Here is a 13,149-nt window from a genome sequence, read left to right on the forward strand (position 1 = left end):
TGTTATGAAGGCATTAGAAGCCAAACCCGCATACCCTTTGGCTTATCATGGCTGCCTGGAAACCAAATTCTGTTGCCCAGCCATGTGTGATGTGTCACCATACCGGCAGGCGCTCAATATAAAAGGCAAAATGTGACCTTGTACCTAAAGCACGTGTGCTGTCTGCTGTGAATTGCTTGATTCACTGTGAAAGAGTCTCTCTTTTGTTCTCAGAAATGTATCATCTTAAATTTTACTCTCCCTTTTTATCCCCCTGCAGGTGCAAATGTTTCTATGCTCCCCCCATCATCTCCATCCCTGAAGTTATCGCGGACTAGAAGGTGAAAAGAACGTGCTCGTGATGACATGTTTTCGGAGCTCATGCAGTCCTCCCGCACTGATAGGGCAGAGCTGAATGCATGGAGGCATTCAGTGGCAGAGTACAGGAAAGCACTAAGTGAGCACGATGAGAAGAGGCAGGATGCAATGCTGAGGCTAATGGGGGAGCAAACGGACAGGCTCAGGCATCTGGTGGCACCTCAGAAAAGCCAACAAGAGCACAGACCGGACCTGAGCCGGGCTCCCTGACTGGCCCGGCTGCCTGGTCAATCAGACTGACTTGGGGCACTGGCTACTATCCATTGGACCTAGTCTGGAGTTCTCTGATTGGACAGAGGCCCTCTCAGTCCCATGGTCCCAACTGCTCCTTGACCCCTCTCCTCTCTCCTGGCATGGGGAGAGGGCAGCTAAACAACCCACCTAGTGAGGGCAGCCGGCCCCTTCACAACAGACACATTTACAAGAACCATCACTCAGTTTGAGACCTGCCGGGTATGGAACCCACTGACCGTGTTCACCTCAACTTGGATGAAGAAAAAGGATGGACAGCTCCAACTGTCATCAAGGAAAAGAATTCAGCACCCAGATCACAGTGACTGAGATCGACACGGGGAGTTCAACAGAAACCATCCACAGAGCAAACCCAACAGACGGCGGATGCTGAACGAGAAGACGACTCAAGGATTCCAGAACAACCCCAGTCAGTTGTTGCAACTAGCAGCCAGCCAGATGGCCAAGCTGCTACACATTGCTACACTGATCCATCCTGAATTTCATAGCCCACCGGACAGTGTGAATAAATGGCAGGAACATGGAACTTAATAGGGGAGATGGACTGGGATGTTAACCTGTCACGCTCTGCTCAGCCACTGGGTGGCGCTGTGTGTAACATTCCTTAGGGAGCCAAACCTCAGATATACCTGGCAGGGCATTAAAGGATCTAACGATGAACAGAGCTGGAGTGGAAGAGCATAAGAACATAAGAACAGCCAGACTCGGTCAGACCAAAGTTCCATCCAGCCCAGTATCCTGTTTACTGACAGTGGCCAATGTCAGGTGCCCCAGAGGGAGTGAACCTAACAGGTAAAGAACCAGTGATCTCTCTCCTGCCGTCCATCTCCACCCTCTGGCAAACAGAGGCTAGGGGCACCATTCCTTATGCATCCTGGCTAATAGCCATTAATGGATTTAACATCCATGAATTTATCTAGTTCTCTTTAAACCCTGTTATAGTCCTAGCCTTCACAACCTCCTCAGGTAAGGAGTTCCACAGCTTGACTGTGCGCTGTGTGAAGAATAACTTCCTTTTATTTGTTTTAAACCTACTGCCCATTAATTTCATTTGGTGGCCTCTAGTTCTTATATTACGGGAACAAGTAAATAACGTTTCCTTATTCACTTTCTCCACACCACTCATGATTTTATATACTTCTATCATATCCCCCTTAGTCTCCTCTTTTCCAAGCTGAAAAGTCCTAGCCTCTTTAATCTCTCCTCATATGGGATCCATTCCAAACCCTTAATCATTTTAGTTGCCCTTTTCTGAACTTTTTCTAATGCCAGTATATCTTTTTTGAGCTGAGGAGACCAAATCTGTATGCAGTATTCAAGATGTGGGCATACCATGGATTTATATAAGGGCAATAAGATATTCTCCATCTTATTCTCTATACATTTTTTAATGATTCCTAACATCCTGTTTGCTTTTTTGACCACCTCTGCACACTGCGTGGACGTCTTCAGAGAACTATCCATGATGACTCCAAGATCTCTTTCCTGATTAGCTGTAGCTAAATTAGTCCCCATCATATGGTATGTATAGTTGGGGTTATTTTTCCCAATGTGCATTACTTTACATTTATCCACATTAAAATTCATTTGCCATTTTGTTGCCCAATCACTTAGTTTTGTGAGATCTTTTTGAAGTTCTTCACAATCTGCTTTGGTCTTAACTATCTTGAGTAGTTTAGTATCATCTGCAAACTTTGCCACCTCACTGTTTACCCCTTTCTCCAGATCATTTATGAATAAGTTGAATAGGATTGGTCCTAGGACTGGCTCTTGGGGAACACCACTAGTTACCCCTCTCCATTTATTCCTACCCTTTGTTTCCTGTCTTTTAACCAGTTCTCAATCCATGAAAGGATCTTCCCTCTTAACCCATGACAACTTAATTTACGTAAGAGCCTTTGGTGAAGGATCTTGTCAAAGGCTTTCTGGAAATCTAAGTACACTGTGTCCACTGGATCCCCCTTGTCCACATGTTTGTTGACCCCTTCAAAGAACTCTAAGAGATTAGTAAGATAGGATTTCCCTTTACAGAAACCATGTTGACTTTTGCCCAACAAGTTATGTTCTTCTATGTGTCTGACAATTTTATTCTTTACTATTGTTTCAACTAATTTGCCCGGTACCGACGTTAGACTAAATGTTCTGTAGTTGCCGGGATCACCTCTAGAGCCCTTTTTAAATATAGGCTTTTTAAACATTAGCTATCTTCCAGTCATTGGGTACAGAAGCTGATTTAAAGGACAGGTTACAAACTATAGTTAATTTCACATTTGAGTTCTTTCAGAACTCTTGGGTGAATGCCATCTGGTATCCGGTGACTTGTTACTGTTAAGTTTATCAATTATTCCAAAATCTCCTCTAGTGACCAGACCACACCTGAGACAGGAGCATAACACACCCTACTGCCCCCAGGTCTGGCCAGGACTAGTGCTCTCCGTGTGTGTGTGTGTGTGTGTGTGTGTGTGTGTGTGTGTGTGTGTGTGTGTGTGTGTGTGTGTGTGTGTATATAGCAGGAGGGGACAGTTACAGTGAGTGACATCCCGAGTGTGTGTGTGTATGGGGGGCAGTTACAACATGTGAACTCCCCCTGCCCACCCAGTGTACGGGGGGAGGGGGTTGTTACCATAGTTACCCCAGTCCTCCAGTTAACTCAAATTAGGAACCTTCAGTTCGCGCCAACAGCATCCACACAGCTCCGTCCGAATGCAGCTCTTTGGTGCACTCTGCAATTCACACCCCAACAGCTGGCTCTGTGCGCAGTGTAGACATGGCCCCTGACTGTGGAGCTGCGTCCTTCCAAAGATGGGGGAAATTGGCTTTGAAAATAGGAGCACTGGAATTCGAGCAAGAAGCCAGGATCGTGGGTGAGCTGATAATCGGTTTGGATTTCACTGAGGCTAATAAGTACACAATGAATCAATGTAATACGTTCATTCTAGTGAATGAATTCTTCACCAGACTCGGAGTCCCAGCAGTGCTGCTCTCAGATCAAAGGAGAAACTTTGAATGCAAAGTGTTTCTGCAGCTTTGTGAGATTCCAGGGGCTCCACAAACCTGCCCCAGTCCCGCACACCCAGCACAGTCTGATAGGATGATAGAAAGTTTCAGTCTGACTCAGGGGTTTTACAGATTCATAGATTCCTAGGTCAAAAGGGACCACTGTGATCATCTAGTCTGAGTCCTGTATAGCACAGGCCAGAGACCTGCCCTGAAATAACTCCTAGAATGTTTAGAAAAGCATCCAATCTTGAGTTACAAGTTGTCAAAAATGATGAAGAATCCACCACGACCCTTGGTAAATGCCTCATTCCAGCCTGAATTTGTCTGGCTTCAACTCCAGCCAGTGGATCTTGTTCCCCCTTTCTCTGCTAGATTGAAGAGCCCATTATGAAATACTTGTTCCCCGGGCCCGTGTAGATACTTACAGACTGTGATCAAGTCACCCCTTAACCTTCTCTTTGTTAAGCTAAACAGATTAAATAGGTTTTTTAGTCCTTTACTCGTTCTCACGGCTCTTCTCTGAGCCCTCTCCAACTCATTAACATCTTTCTTGAATTGGGGACACCAGAACTGGACACAGGATTCCAGCATTGATCACACCAGTGCCAAGTGCGGAGGTAAAATAAACTCTCTGCTTCTACTATGGATTCCCCTGTTTGTGCATCACAGGATCACAGCAGCTCTTTTGGCCACAGTGTCTCACTGGGAGCTTGTGTTCAGCTGATTATACACCGTGACCCCCAAATCTTTTTCAGGGGCACTGCTTCCCAGGAGAGAGTTCACCGTGTAAGTATGGCCCATGTTCTTGGTCCCTAGATGTATACATTTGCATGTAGCTGTATTAAAAGGCATGTTGTTTACCAACCATCCAGATCTCTCAACCTCAGGGCTGGCTCCAGGCACCAGCGAAGGAGTAGGTGCCTGGGGTGGCCAATAGAAAGGGGCAGCACTCCGTGCATTATTGGGACAGCATGTCCAGTCTGCAGCAGGAATTCAGCTCTTCGGTGGCAGTTCGGCAGCACCTCAACTCCGCTTCAGTCTTTGGCAGCAATTAGTGAGTCCTTCACTCCGTCTCGTCCTTTTCGGTGGCAGCTCAATCGGGTTTTTCTTTTCTTTTTTTTTTTTTGCTGCTTCGGGCAGCAAAAAAGCTAGAACCGGCCCTGCTCAACCTGTCCTCTTCATTATTTACACTCCCCCAACTGTGTCATCTGCAAACTTTCTCAGTGATGTGCTCTTCTTTTAGTGTCCAGCAACAGAACCATCGTCTCTATATTGGGGTTTACAAAGTGGATTGCTGGCCCTCTGGAAATGCTGGTGGGTGCTGAGAGGGAGCTGAGATTTTAATGTTAACTTGATTTGTTCTCCAGGTTCTGTCAGTGCCTACCTGAGTCTGAGATGGACTGTGTCTGGGGACAGCACATTTCATGGCTGACTGTGAGCCCAGTGGCTGTCTCTGGTTGTGTGTTGTACAGCACCAAGCACAGCGGCAGAGCTGAGGGGCACCGGGCTGGGAGTGATGAGACCAGGGCTCCATTCCCAACAGCCGCTATCACAGCCCCTCTCTGTGCCCCTATTGCCCCTCTCTATCCTCTCCATTTAGACTGAGCTATTGGGGGCAGAGACTGCCTGTCGCCTGCCAGTGCAGAGCCCAGCACCACAGGGCCCTGAGCTCGGCATACAGTGCTGCCGTAACATGAATTCTTGTGTTTGCATAATGAATAATGGTTAAGAAATGGAGCCTCAAACACAGTAAGAGCAGGACAGGAGTTAGGTCATTCGGGGAATCCTGTGTGCAGATCTGGCCACCCGCATGCGGGACAGATGGACTGAGAGGGGACCAGGTGCAGAGAAGGGCTGCTAGGGTGGTTGGGGGATGGAGGCTGGTCGTACGAGAGGAGCCTGGAAGAGCTTGGCTCGTTTGTCTGGTACAGCAGAGGCTGAGCAGGGATGTGGTTGCTCTGTATGAATCGATTTGGGGAACGCCGGGGAGGGAGAAGAGCTACTGGATCCAAAGGACAGTGTTAGCCCAAGAAGAAATGGGGACAAACTGTCCAGGAGTCACGTTAGGCTGGAAATGAGAAGAAGGTTCCGGAACAGCCTCCGAATGGGTGAGGGGAGAATGCGCTAACTCACGTGAAGATGGCGCTTTGATAAGGTGTGACTGGGATTCTATAACACGCCCTTCCAGCCCTGTGTCCCGTGTTCCTAAAGAGACCAGCCGAGGGCGGCTGGGAAACACCTCCAGGAGTCAGAGACATGCCGGTTTCTTTTTACTCTTTTAAAACTTAACAAAAGTTCAATTAATTGTATTGTAAATTGTACATCCAGCTAGATAGATCCTGGTACCACCACCCCCCTCTAACCACTAGACTCCACTCCCCTTCCCAAGACAGACTAGACTCCAGGAGTCCTGGCTCCCAGGACACAGCTATGCCGTGTCTGATGGGTGGGGCTGGAGAATCACAGGTTGCCCCCAGGGCTATTTAAAGCCAGAACAAAGACAAAAGGCCACTCACCCCAAAGCCAGGCCAGGAGGATGGGGATCCTTGTGTTCCCGGCTCCAGTGCAGGCAGCCGAGCTCCTGCCAAGTGGGTGCCGCGCTCGGAGCAGGAGGCACCCGGGAAACCCCATGTTCATAGCACAGTCCTAGTGGGGCAGCGTGGCCAGGCGTTAGGGCAGGCGATCGTCCTTGTGAGAGAGGCAGGCTGAGCTCCGTGTGATGGTCACAGACTGGGAGGCTGGGGAGATGGGGCAGGCATCCAAAGGGGCAGGGACCCAAGGGGATGGGGGGGTGACAGGCCTCTCACTGCAGAGACCCCTCCCTCCGCACCCCCCTGCAGTGATCCAGTGGGTGTGTGCGGCTCAGTCCACAGAGGAGAAGTGACCCTCATGCCCTGTGCTGTGGCTTTATTGATATCATTGGATTGTGAAATACGTGTTCCCGGAACATGCTGAGTAAACAACCCCCTCTTGGCACAGCTGGTTCTGGGACACATGGGGCAGAGGGGTTGTTCCTGGAGCTGGTTCACAGGGAGTCAGCAGAACTGATCCGTGGAGGCCTAGTGGACATGGAACAGGAGCACAGGTTTGACTGTGGGTTCGAGGATCAGTCCGTGCAGTTAAAGCGACGCTGAGGGCCGTGTGGACGCCCTTACTCCAGTTGAACGAGGCTCATGCTTGGCTTGATCTACACCTAAAGCTTAGGTCGACCCAACTACATCGCTCAGGGGGTGAAAAATTCAGACCCCTGGAGACGTGATTAAGCCGATCTAAGCCCTGGTGTAGACACCAGAAGGTGGAACGAAGAATTCTCCCATTGGCCTGGCTACTGCTGCTTGGAGGGGTGGATTAACTATGGCACCAGCAAAGCCCCTTCAATTGCTGTAGCGTCTGCATCACGACACCACAGTGGCATAGCCGCAGCGCTGAGCTGTGCTACTGCTGCAGTTGTGGTGTACACACAGCCCTTGTCTGCCCAGGGAAGGGGCATCGCTGCACTGGCCTCACCCTGTGGGGACACCCCGATGTACCTAGAGTAGGTCCATTCACACCTGAGCTTATGCCCAAGCCACGTTCCCATGTTATCATCTCGGCAAATCCCGAAAGGATTGCGGATTGCAGTTCAGTCTTTGGCCAGCTCCTGAAGGCCCTTGGAGTGGATATTTGGTCTATGTCCCTCCCTGGCGATCTCAGTGGAACAGGGAAGTGTTTGTTATCTACGTGATCGCCGTCTGCCTAGCAGCTTTCATTGGTAAACACGCTTCATACTTCATTGGTTTCCTGTCCCAAGAGAGCAGCCGAAACTGAAACGAGCTGATGGAGGCAGGCGCTGGGTTTGGCTACCAAGGTCCTCACTGCTGATATGGTCTTGCCCCTGCACACGGAGCAGCTGAGAAAAGTGACAAGAACTGAGACCGTTCCCATGGAGACAAAGGCTAATATGAGCTTTACCCTCAATCTGAATGGAGCTGGTGCCCATCTGTGTAGCTGAGGCGTGCGGCTGCCAGGGCCTGCGGCTGTTCAGAGGTGTTCGCTCTGACACCCCACCCAGCCCGTTCCAAAGCCTGGTGCAGGCAGCGCTCTGACGACTCACCCTGCACTGCGTGTGCTGCCCCCGGGCCTGGCCATGCCCAGCTCACACACGTTTGGCCTGCACGAGGGTTTACAGCTGGGCTAGTTAACGTCTTAGCTGGCGAGCCTGCAACCAGGCTACCTTTGCTGCTTTTTGCCTTCACTTCAGAGGCTAACAGCAGTGTCATTGCACACTGATAAGTTAGCACCCAGCTCTTTCTAAGCAAGCACATTAACTCACAGGGTAAAAGCATTACAGAGAAAACATGTTAAACCAATAACAGAACCTACACGCATGCTAATCATCTTCCCTGAGATCACCTCAACTCCAGAGTGGGCTCCAGCTGGTGATTAGTCCTTCAAACCAACCAAGGAATCACTTCTGTGGTCAGAAGTTCCTAACAGCCTCAGCTAGATTTGTCCATCCTTTATACAGTTCAGGGATCTTGGACCTGGGGTTTCCAGGTGCAGGTAATCAGCAGAGAAGGGCTTTTCTCCCCAGGGCATAGCTTCAAAATGCCTCCCATGTGCCCATGGGCGGCAGGTAGCATAGGGAGGGGAAGGCTGTGTCTCCCCAAACCGCCTGGCATGGCCCCACCCATGCTCCACCCCCAGCCCCCCTCCTGCCTGCTTCCAGTTCCCTTCCCGCTCTTCTGTGGCCAAGAGGCGGGGCAGACAGGCTGGGACCAGTGCACACAAGACCCTGGGGCTGGGCTGGAGCCACCCCATGCCGCCCGGCGTTGGGGGCACTGGTACCAGGGCTGGGGCTGAGGGTGTGCGGGGGGGCTGGCGGCCTCACAGGGGTTGTGTGTGTGCTCCGGGCTCCAGCAGGGGAGCAGGGGGTGGGGGGAGGCAGAAGGGGCAGGGTGGAGCCTTGGGCAGGGGGGAAGGGCAGGGGGTTAGCCTCCCCCAAGGACATGTTCACCCATCGCCCCTGCATGTGCCTCCCAGGAAACCCACTTCACATGTATTGTCCCAGCCAGTTCTTTGAAGTGCTTAACATTCCCTCAAGGTTTACATTAGTCACGTCTCCTCGAAAAGTTGTTCAGTTCTACACCAATAGAAAACAATTGCATTGGAATACAATGGACCCCAAAGGTATTCAAATTCTTTCAATAAGGTTTAACTTACTTCAGGCAGGTTTATCCAGAATATTCTCCTTTGTTACAAGCCCATCCAATCATTGTTTTGTTCACCAATTGTGACACACCAGTTTTGGTCCACTGATTTCCAGTCCCTACCCTTCCCTTATTCATCAGTGACGCTGCTAACGCAGTTCTTTGGTGGCATCTGTAGACCTTTTGTTTGAACTAATCCCGTCTTTGTCTCCTTTTCATACCCCTTCTATCAACTTTCATTGTTACAGGTTATTGTAACAGTTTAGGAACATTCACCTACTTCCCACAGTTAAGCTCACAAGCAGGGTAAATCTGTAGTTCCCAATGTGACAGATAAGGTAAATCCCTGCAATATATTTAAGACCATAAGAACGGCCATACTGGGTCAGACCAATGTTCCGTCTAGCCCAGTATCCTGTCTTCTGACAGTGGCTCGTACCAGCTGCTTCAGAGGGAATGAACAGAACAGGGCAATTTATTGAGTGATCCATCCCCTGTTGTCCAGGCCCAGCTTCTGGCAGACAGCGGTTTAGGGAACCCAGAGCATGGGGTTGCATCCTGGTCCATCTTGGCCAATAGCCATTCATGGACCTATCCTCCATGAACTGCTCTAATTCTTTTTTTAACCCACTTATACTTTTGGCCTTCACAGCATCCCCTGGCAATGAGTCCCACAGGTTGACTGTACATTGTGTGAAGAAGTATTTCCTTTTGTTTGTTTTAAACCTGCTGCCTATCAATTTACTTGGGTAACCCCCTTGATTCTCGTGTTATGCAAAGGGGTAAATAACAATTCCTTACTCACTTTCTCCAGACCAATCATGATTTTATAGACCTTTATCATATCCCCCCTTGGCTGTCTTTTTTCAAAGCTGAACAGTCTCAGTCTTTTTAATCTCTCTTCGTATGGAAGCTGTTCCATGCCCCTAATCATTTGTGTTGCTCTTCTCTGTACCTTTTCCAATTCTAATATATCTTTTTTGAGATGGAGCAACTAGAACTGCACACAGTATTCAAGGTGCGGGCGTACCATGGATTTCTATAGTGGCTTTATGATATTTTCTGTCATATTAATCCCTTTCCTAATGGTTCCTAACATCATCCAGTAGTTGCAATGTTTGTTTGGCAGGCTTCCCGCTTCTGATGTACTTAAAAAAACCCCTGCTGTTACATGTACTACAACCACCAGCTGCTCCCCAGTGCTGCACATAAGTCTATCTGGATGTCCTGAGAGATCCGCTACCTTCGCACCCAGCAGGCAATTCACCATCCGGATCTCTCAATCATCTCAAACCCAACACATCTGCATCCGTATTTCTAATAAGCGAATCTCCCATCACTATTACCTGTCTTGTCCTAATAACTGGGGTCCCCATCCCCAGAGCAGTAACCTTAGTGCAGGAGGACACCTTAACATCATCTAGAAGCAGGGTCCCAACTATGGGATTGTTTCCCTCTGCTCCAATTTGATGCTCTCCTTCCCTGAGACTTTCATCCTCCTCAACAGCAGAGTGTCAGACTGGGCATGGGACCATTCTACTGTGTCCCTCAAAGTCTCCTCTGTGTGCCTCTCTGTCTCCCTTATCTCCGTCAGTTCAGCCAGTCTGGTCTCAAGATCCCATACTCAGTCTCTGAGGGCCATGACTGGCTTGCACCAAATACATGCAGATGCCACCTGCCCACGAGGCAGGTAACTATACATGATGCATTCTGGCAATAAACTGGGTAGCTTCCATTCTGCTGCTGGACTTCTGCCTGCATTATTTTTAGTCTTGAAGGGTTTATTTGTTAGGTTTTTGGGGGCGGGGGTTATTGGCCCAAGTGTAGAGTATGTTTATTAGGTGTATCTGCCTCTCACACGCCCTCTCTAAACTCCTGTTTGCTGCTCAGCACCCAGCCTCCAAAACAGCCCACACTAGAAACTTCAAGCAAGCACAGGGTAAGCAAACAAACAAACACACACACACACACAACAAACTCTCCCCAAGGATCACACAGTCTCTCCTTGCCCCGGAGAACTCCCTCACAAAACTCCCCTTTGCTGCTACTGTTCACTAGTGCCTCTGTCACTTGGGAGCTGGCAGGTGAGAGCCTCCTTAGGAAGCTCTCAGCCTAGCATAACAATTACTTCATTAAGTATCTTTGGAGTCCGTTGTATGAAATGCAAAGGTTACATAGTGTTGTGGGCCTGGATGATGAAAGGACACATTGAATTATGTGACAGACAAGAATGGTCAGTTGGGACAATACGTGTGAAGTGGATTTCCTAGGAAATATCTACAGGGAGGCGAAAGCAAATTCCTCCCTCCCAAGTTATGCTAAAACCCAGCCAGGGCCCCATTGTCTGCTGATCACCTGTTCCTGGAGTCAGAGATCAGAAGCCCAAGCCCAAGGACAGAGTGACCCATTCATGGGGGTCTTTGTTCTGAACTGAGGCCGTTATGAACTTATAACCACAGGAAAACCCCTTTGTGCGGTTAGAAGGACTGGCTTCTCCCACAGCCCCTGCTGGAGCGGGGGCTGATCTCTGGTGAGCTTGTTAGCTTAACACATGCTGGGTGGTACCTTATTACTGCAGCAGTTACACTGTTTATTGCCTCTAAAGAGAAAGCAAAGTGCAGATGCTGGCCGGCTCAGGCAGTCTGGCTTGTTCGGGATATCACAGTGTAGGCAGGTAGCTGTGCAGCCTGGAAAACCCAATGGCAGGAGAGAGCAAGACACGGGTCTCGACCCAATAGTGGAGACATGTGAGGAGCCAGGGGCCTACAGGGGATGCCCTTGAGGCATCATAGAGGGGAATACAGGTGCAGTTGTCCTGGTCTGTACCACTCAATTATTACAACAGGGCTTGGGTTAGGGTTAGGATTGTGTCTCAGGTTACAGTCAGCTCTTGGCTTAGGGCTGCTTCCATTGTATTCGTGGCATGTTGGACACCAATTTGCCCTTGTACTTAGCTAGGGCCAGTGTTACGTATTGCACAGTGACGTATTCTAGCGATTCCTTCAACATGGCCACAAGTAGATCACTGCTGAGCTCACTGAAAACAGAAACTGGACCCCAAGAAAGGCCAGATCTGTCAGATTCTATAGCCTCTTGGACCCTGGGACGTCCATCTGTTAAAAAACAAAACTGTAATGTTTGTTACTTGGCAGGTTGAAATCAAACCTGACCCCCAGAAGGGACCCCTTCCGTTGTGTACAACAGAATGTCAGACCCCCACTTCCTCATCTGTTCAAACAGGCCCAACACTATGTTTTTAACTTACCAGAATTCTGTATATTCCTATGCCCTACCACCAATTAATGCTAGTAATTAATGCTCTGCCGGTCGCTGCGAGGGCGGCAGGCAGGCTACCTTGGGCGGCTTGCCTGCGGAGGGTCCACTGGTCCTGCGGCTTTGGTGGACCTCCCGCGGGACCAGCGGACCCTCTGCAGGCAAGCCGCCCAAGGCAGCCTGCCTGCCGTGCTTGGGGCAGCAAAATGCCTAGAGCCGCCCCTGCCTGTGATGAGCTAATGCTCACCTGATTCTGAAGGAGGGCGGGGGCAAGAGGGAAGAAAGAACATGATAAAAGGGAGAGATATTTGCCATGCTCTTCCTCTCTCTTCCACTTACATCTACAGACACCACCACCACCAAGCAACTGAAGCGCTGATCAAAGGGGAGGGCCTGGCTAAAGGGCAACCAGCCAGCCTGTGATGAGAAGCATCTAAGTTTGTAAAGACATTGAAAGTATTAAGAGCTGCTTAGAATGTGTTTTGCTTTTATTTCATTTGACCAAACCGACTTGTTATGCTTTGACTTATAATCAGTTAAAAATCTATCTTTTTAGTTAATAAATTTGTTTGTTTGTTCTACCTGAAGCAGAGCGTTTGGTTTGAAGTGTGTCAGACTCCCCTTGGGATAACAAGCTGCTACATATAAATTTCTTTGTTAAATTGACAAACTCATACAAGCTTGCGGCATCCAGCGGGCATAACTGGACGCTGCAAGACGGAGGTTCCTAGGGTTGTGTCTGGGACTGGCGATATTGGCTAGTGTCATTCGGTTGCACAATCCAAGGAGCAGTTTCCATGTCAGAGGCTGTGCGTGAACAGCCCAGGAGTGGGGGTTCCCACAGCAGAGCAGGGTAAGGCTGGCTCCCAGAGTCAAGGATTGGAGTGACCTAGCACATCACCGGTCCGGATGACACCAGAGGGGAATGTCACAGGGGTCTGTTTTTCAGCGGGGGGCAGTGCATCTCAGTGGGAGGGTCTGTCATGGGGGGCAGTGCAGGCTGGGGGGGGGTCTGCTCTCAGCAGGGGGGCAGTGTTGGAGGGAGGTCTGTCTCTCAGCAAGGGGGGGGGCAGTACAG

The 13,149-nt window shown here is 49.6% G+C and overlaps 1 protein-coding gene across 1 annotated transcript in view; it reads right to left on the reverse strand.

Annotated features, from left to right (window-relative positions):
* LOC123350078 (deleted in malignant brain tumors 1 protein-like) overlaps positions 1-6,467 on the reverse strand; it is a 267,416-nt gene extending 260,949 nt beyond the window's left edge. The window contains exon 1 of the mRNA XM_044988433.1: positions 6,126-6,467. Coding sequence (XP_044844368.1) covers positions 6,126-6,246 — 121 coding nt within the window. The 5' untranslated portion in view covers positions 6,247-6,467. The remainder of the gene's footprint in view (positions 1-6,125) is intronic.
* Positions 6,468-13,149: the final 6,682 nt, after the last annotated feature.

Source organism: Mauremys mutica, chromosome 15 (genome assembly GCF_020497125.1).
Source record: "Mauremys mutica isolate MM-2020 ecotype Southern chromosome 15, ASM2049712v1, whole genome shotgun sequence".
NCBI classification, from domain to species: domain Eukaryota; kingdom Metazoa; phylum Chordata; order Testudines; family Geoemydidae; genus Mauremys; species Mauremys mutica.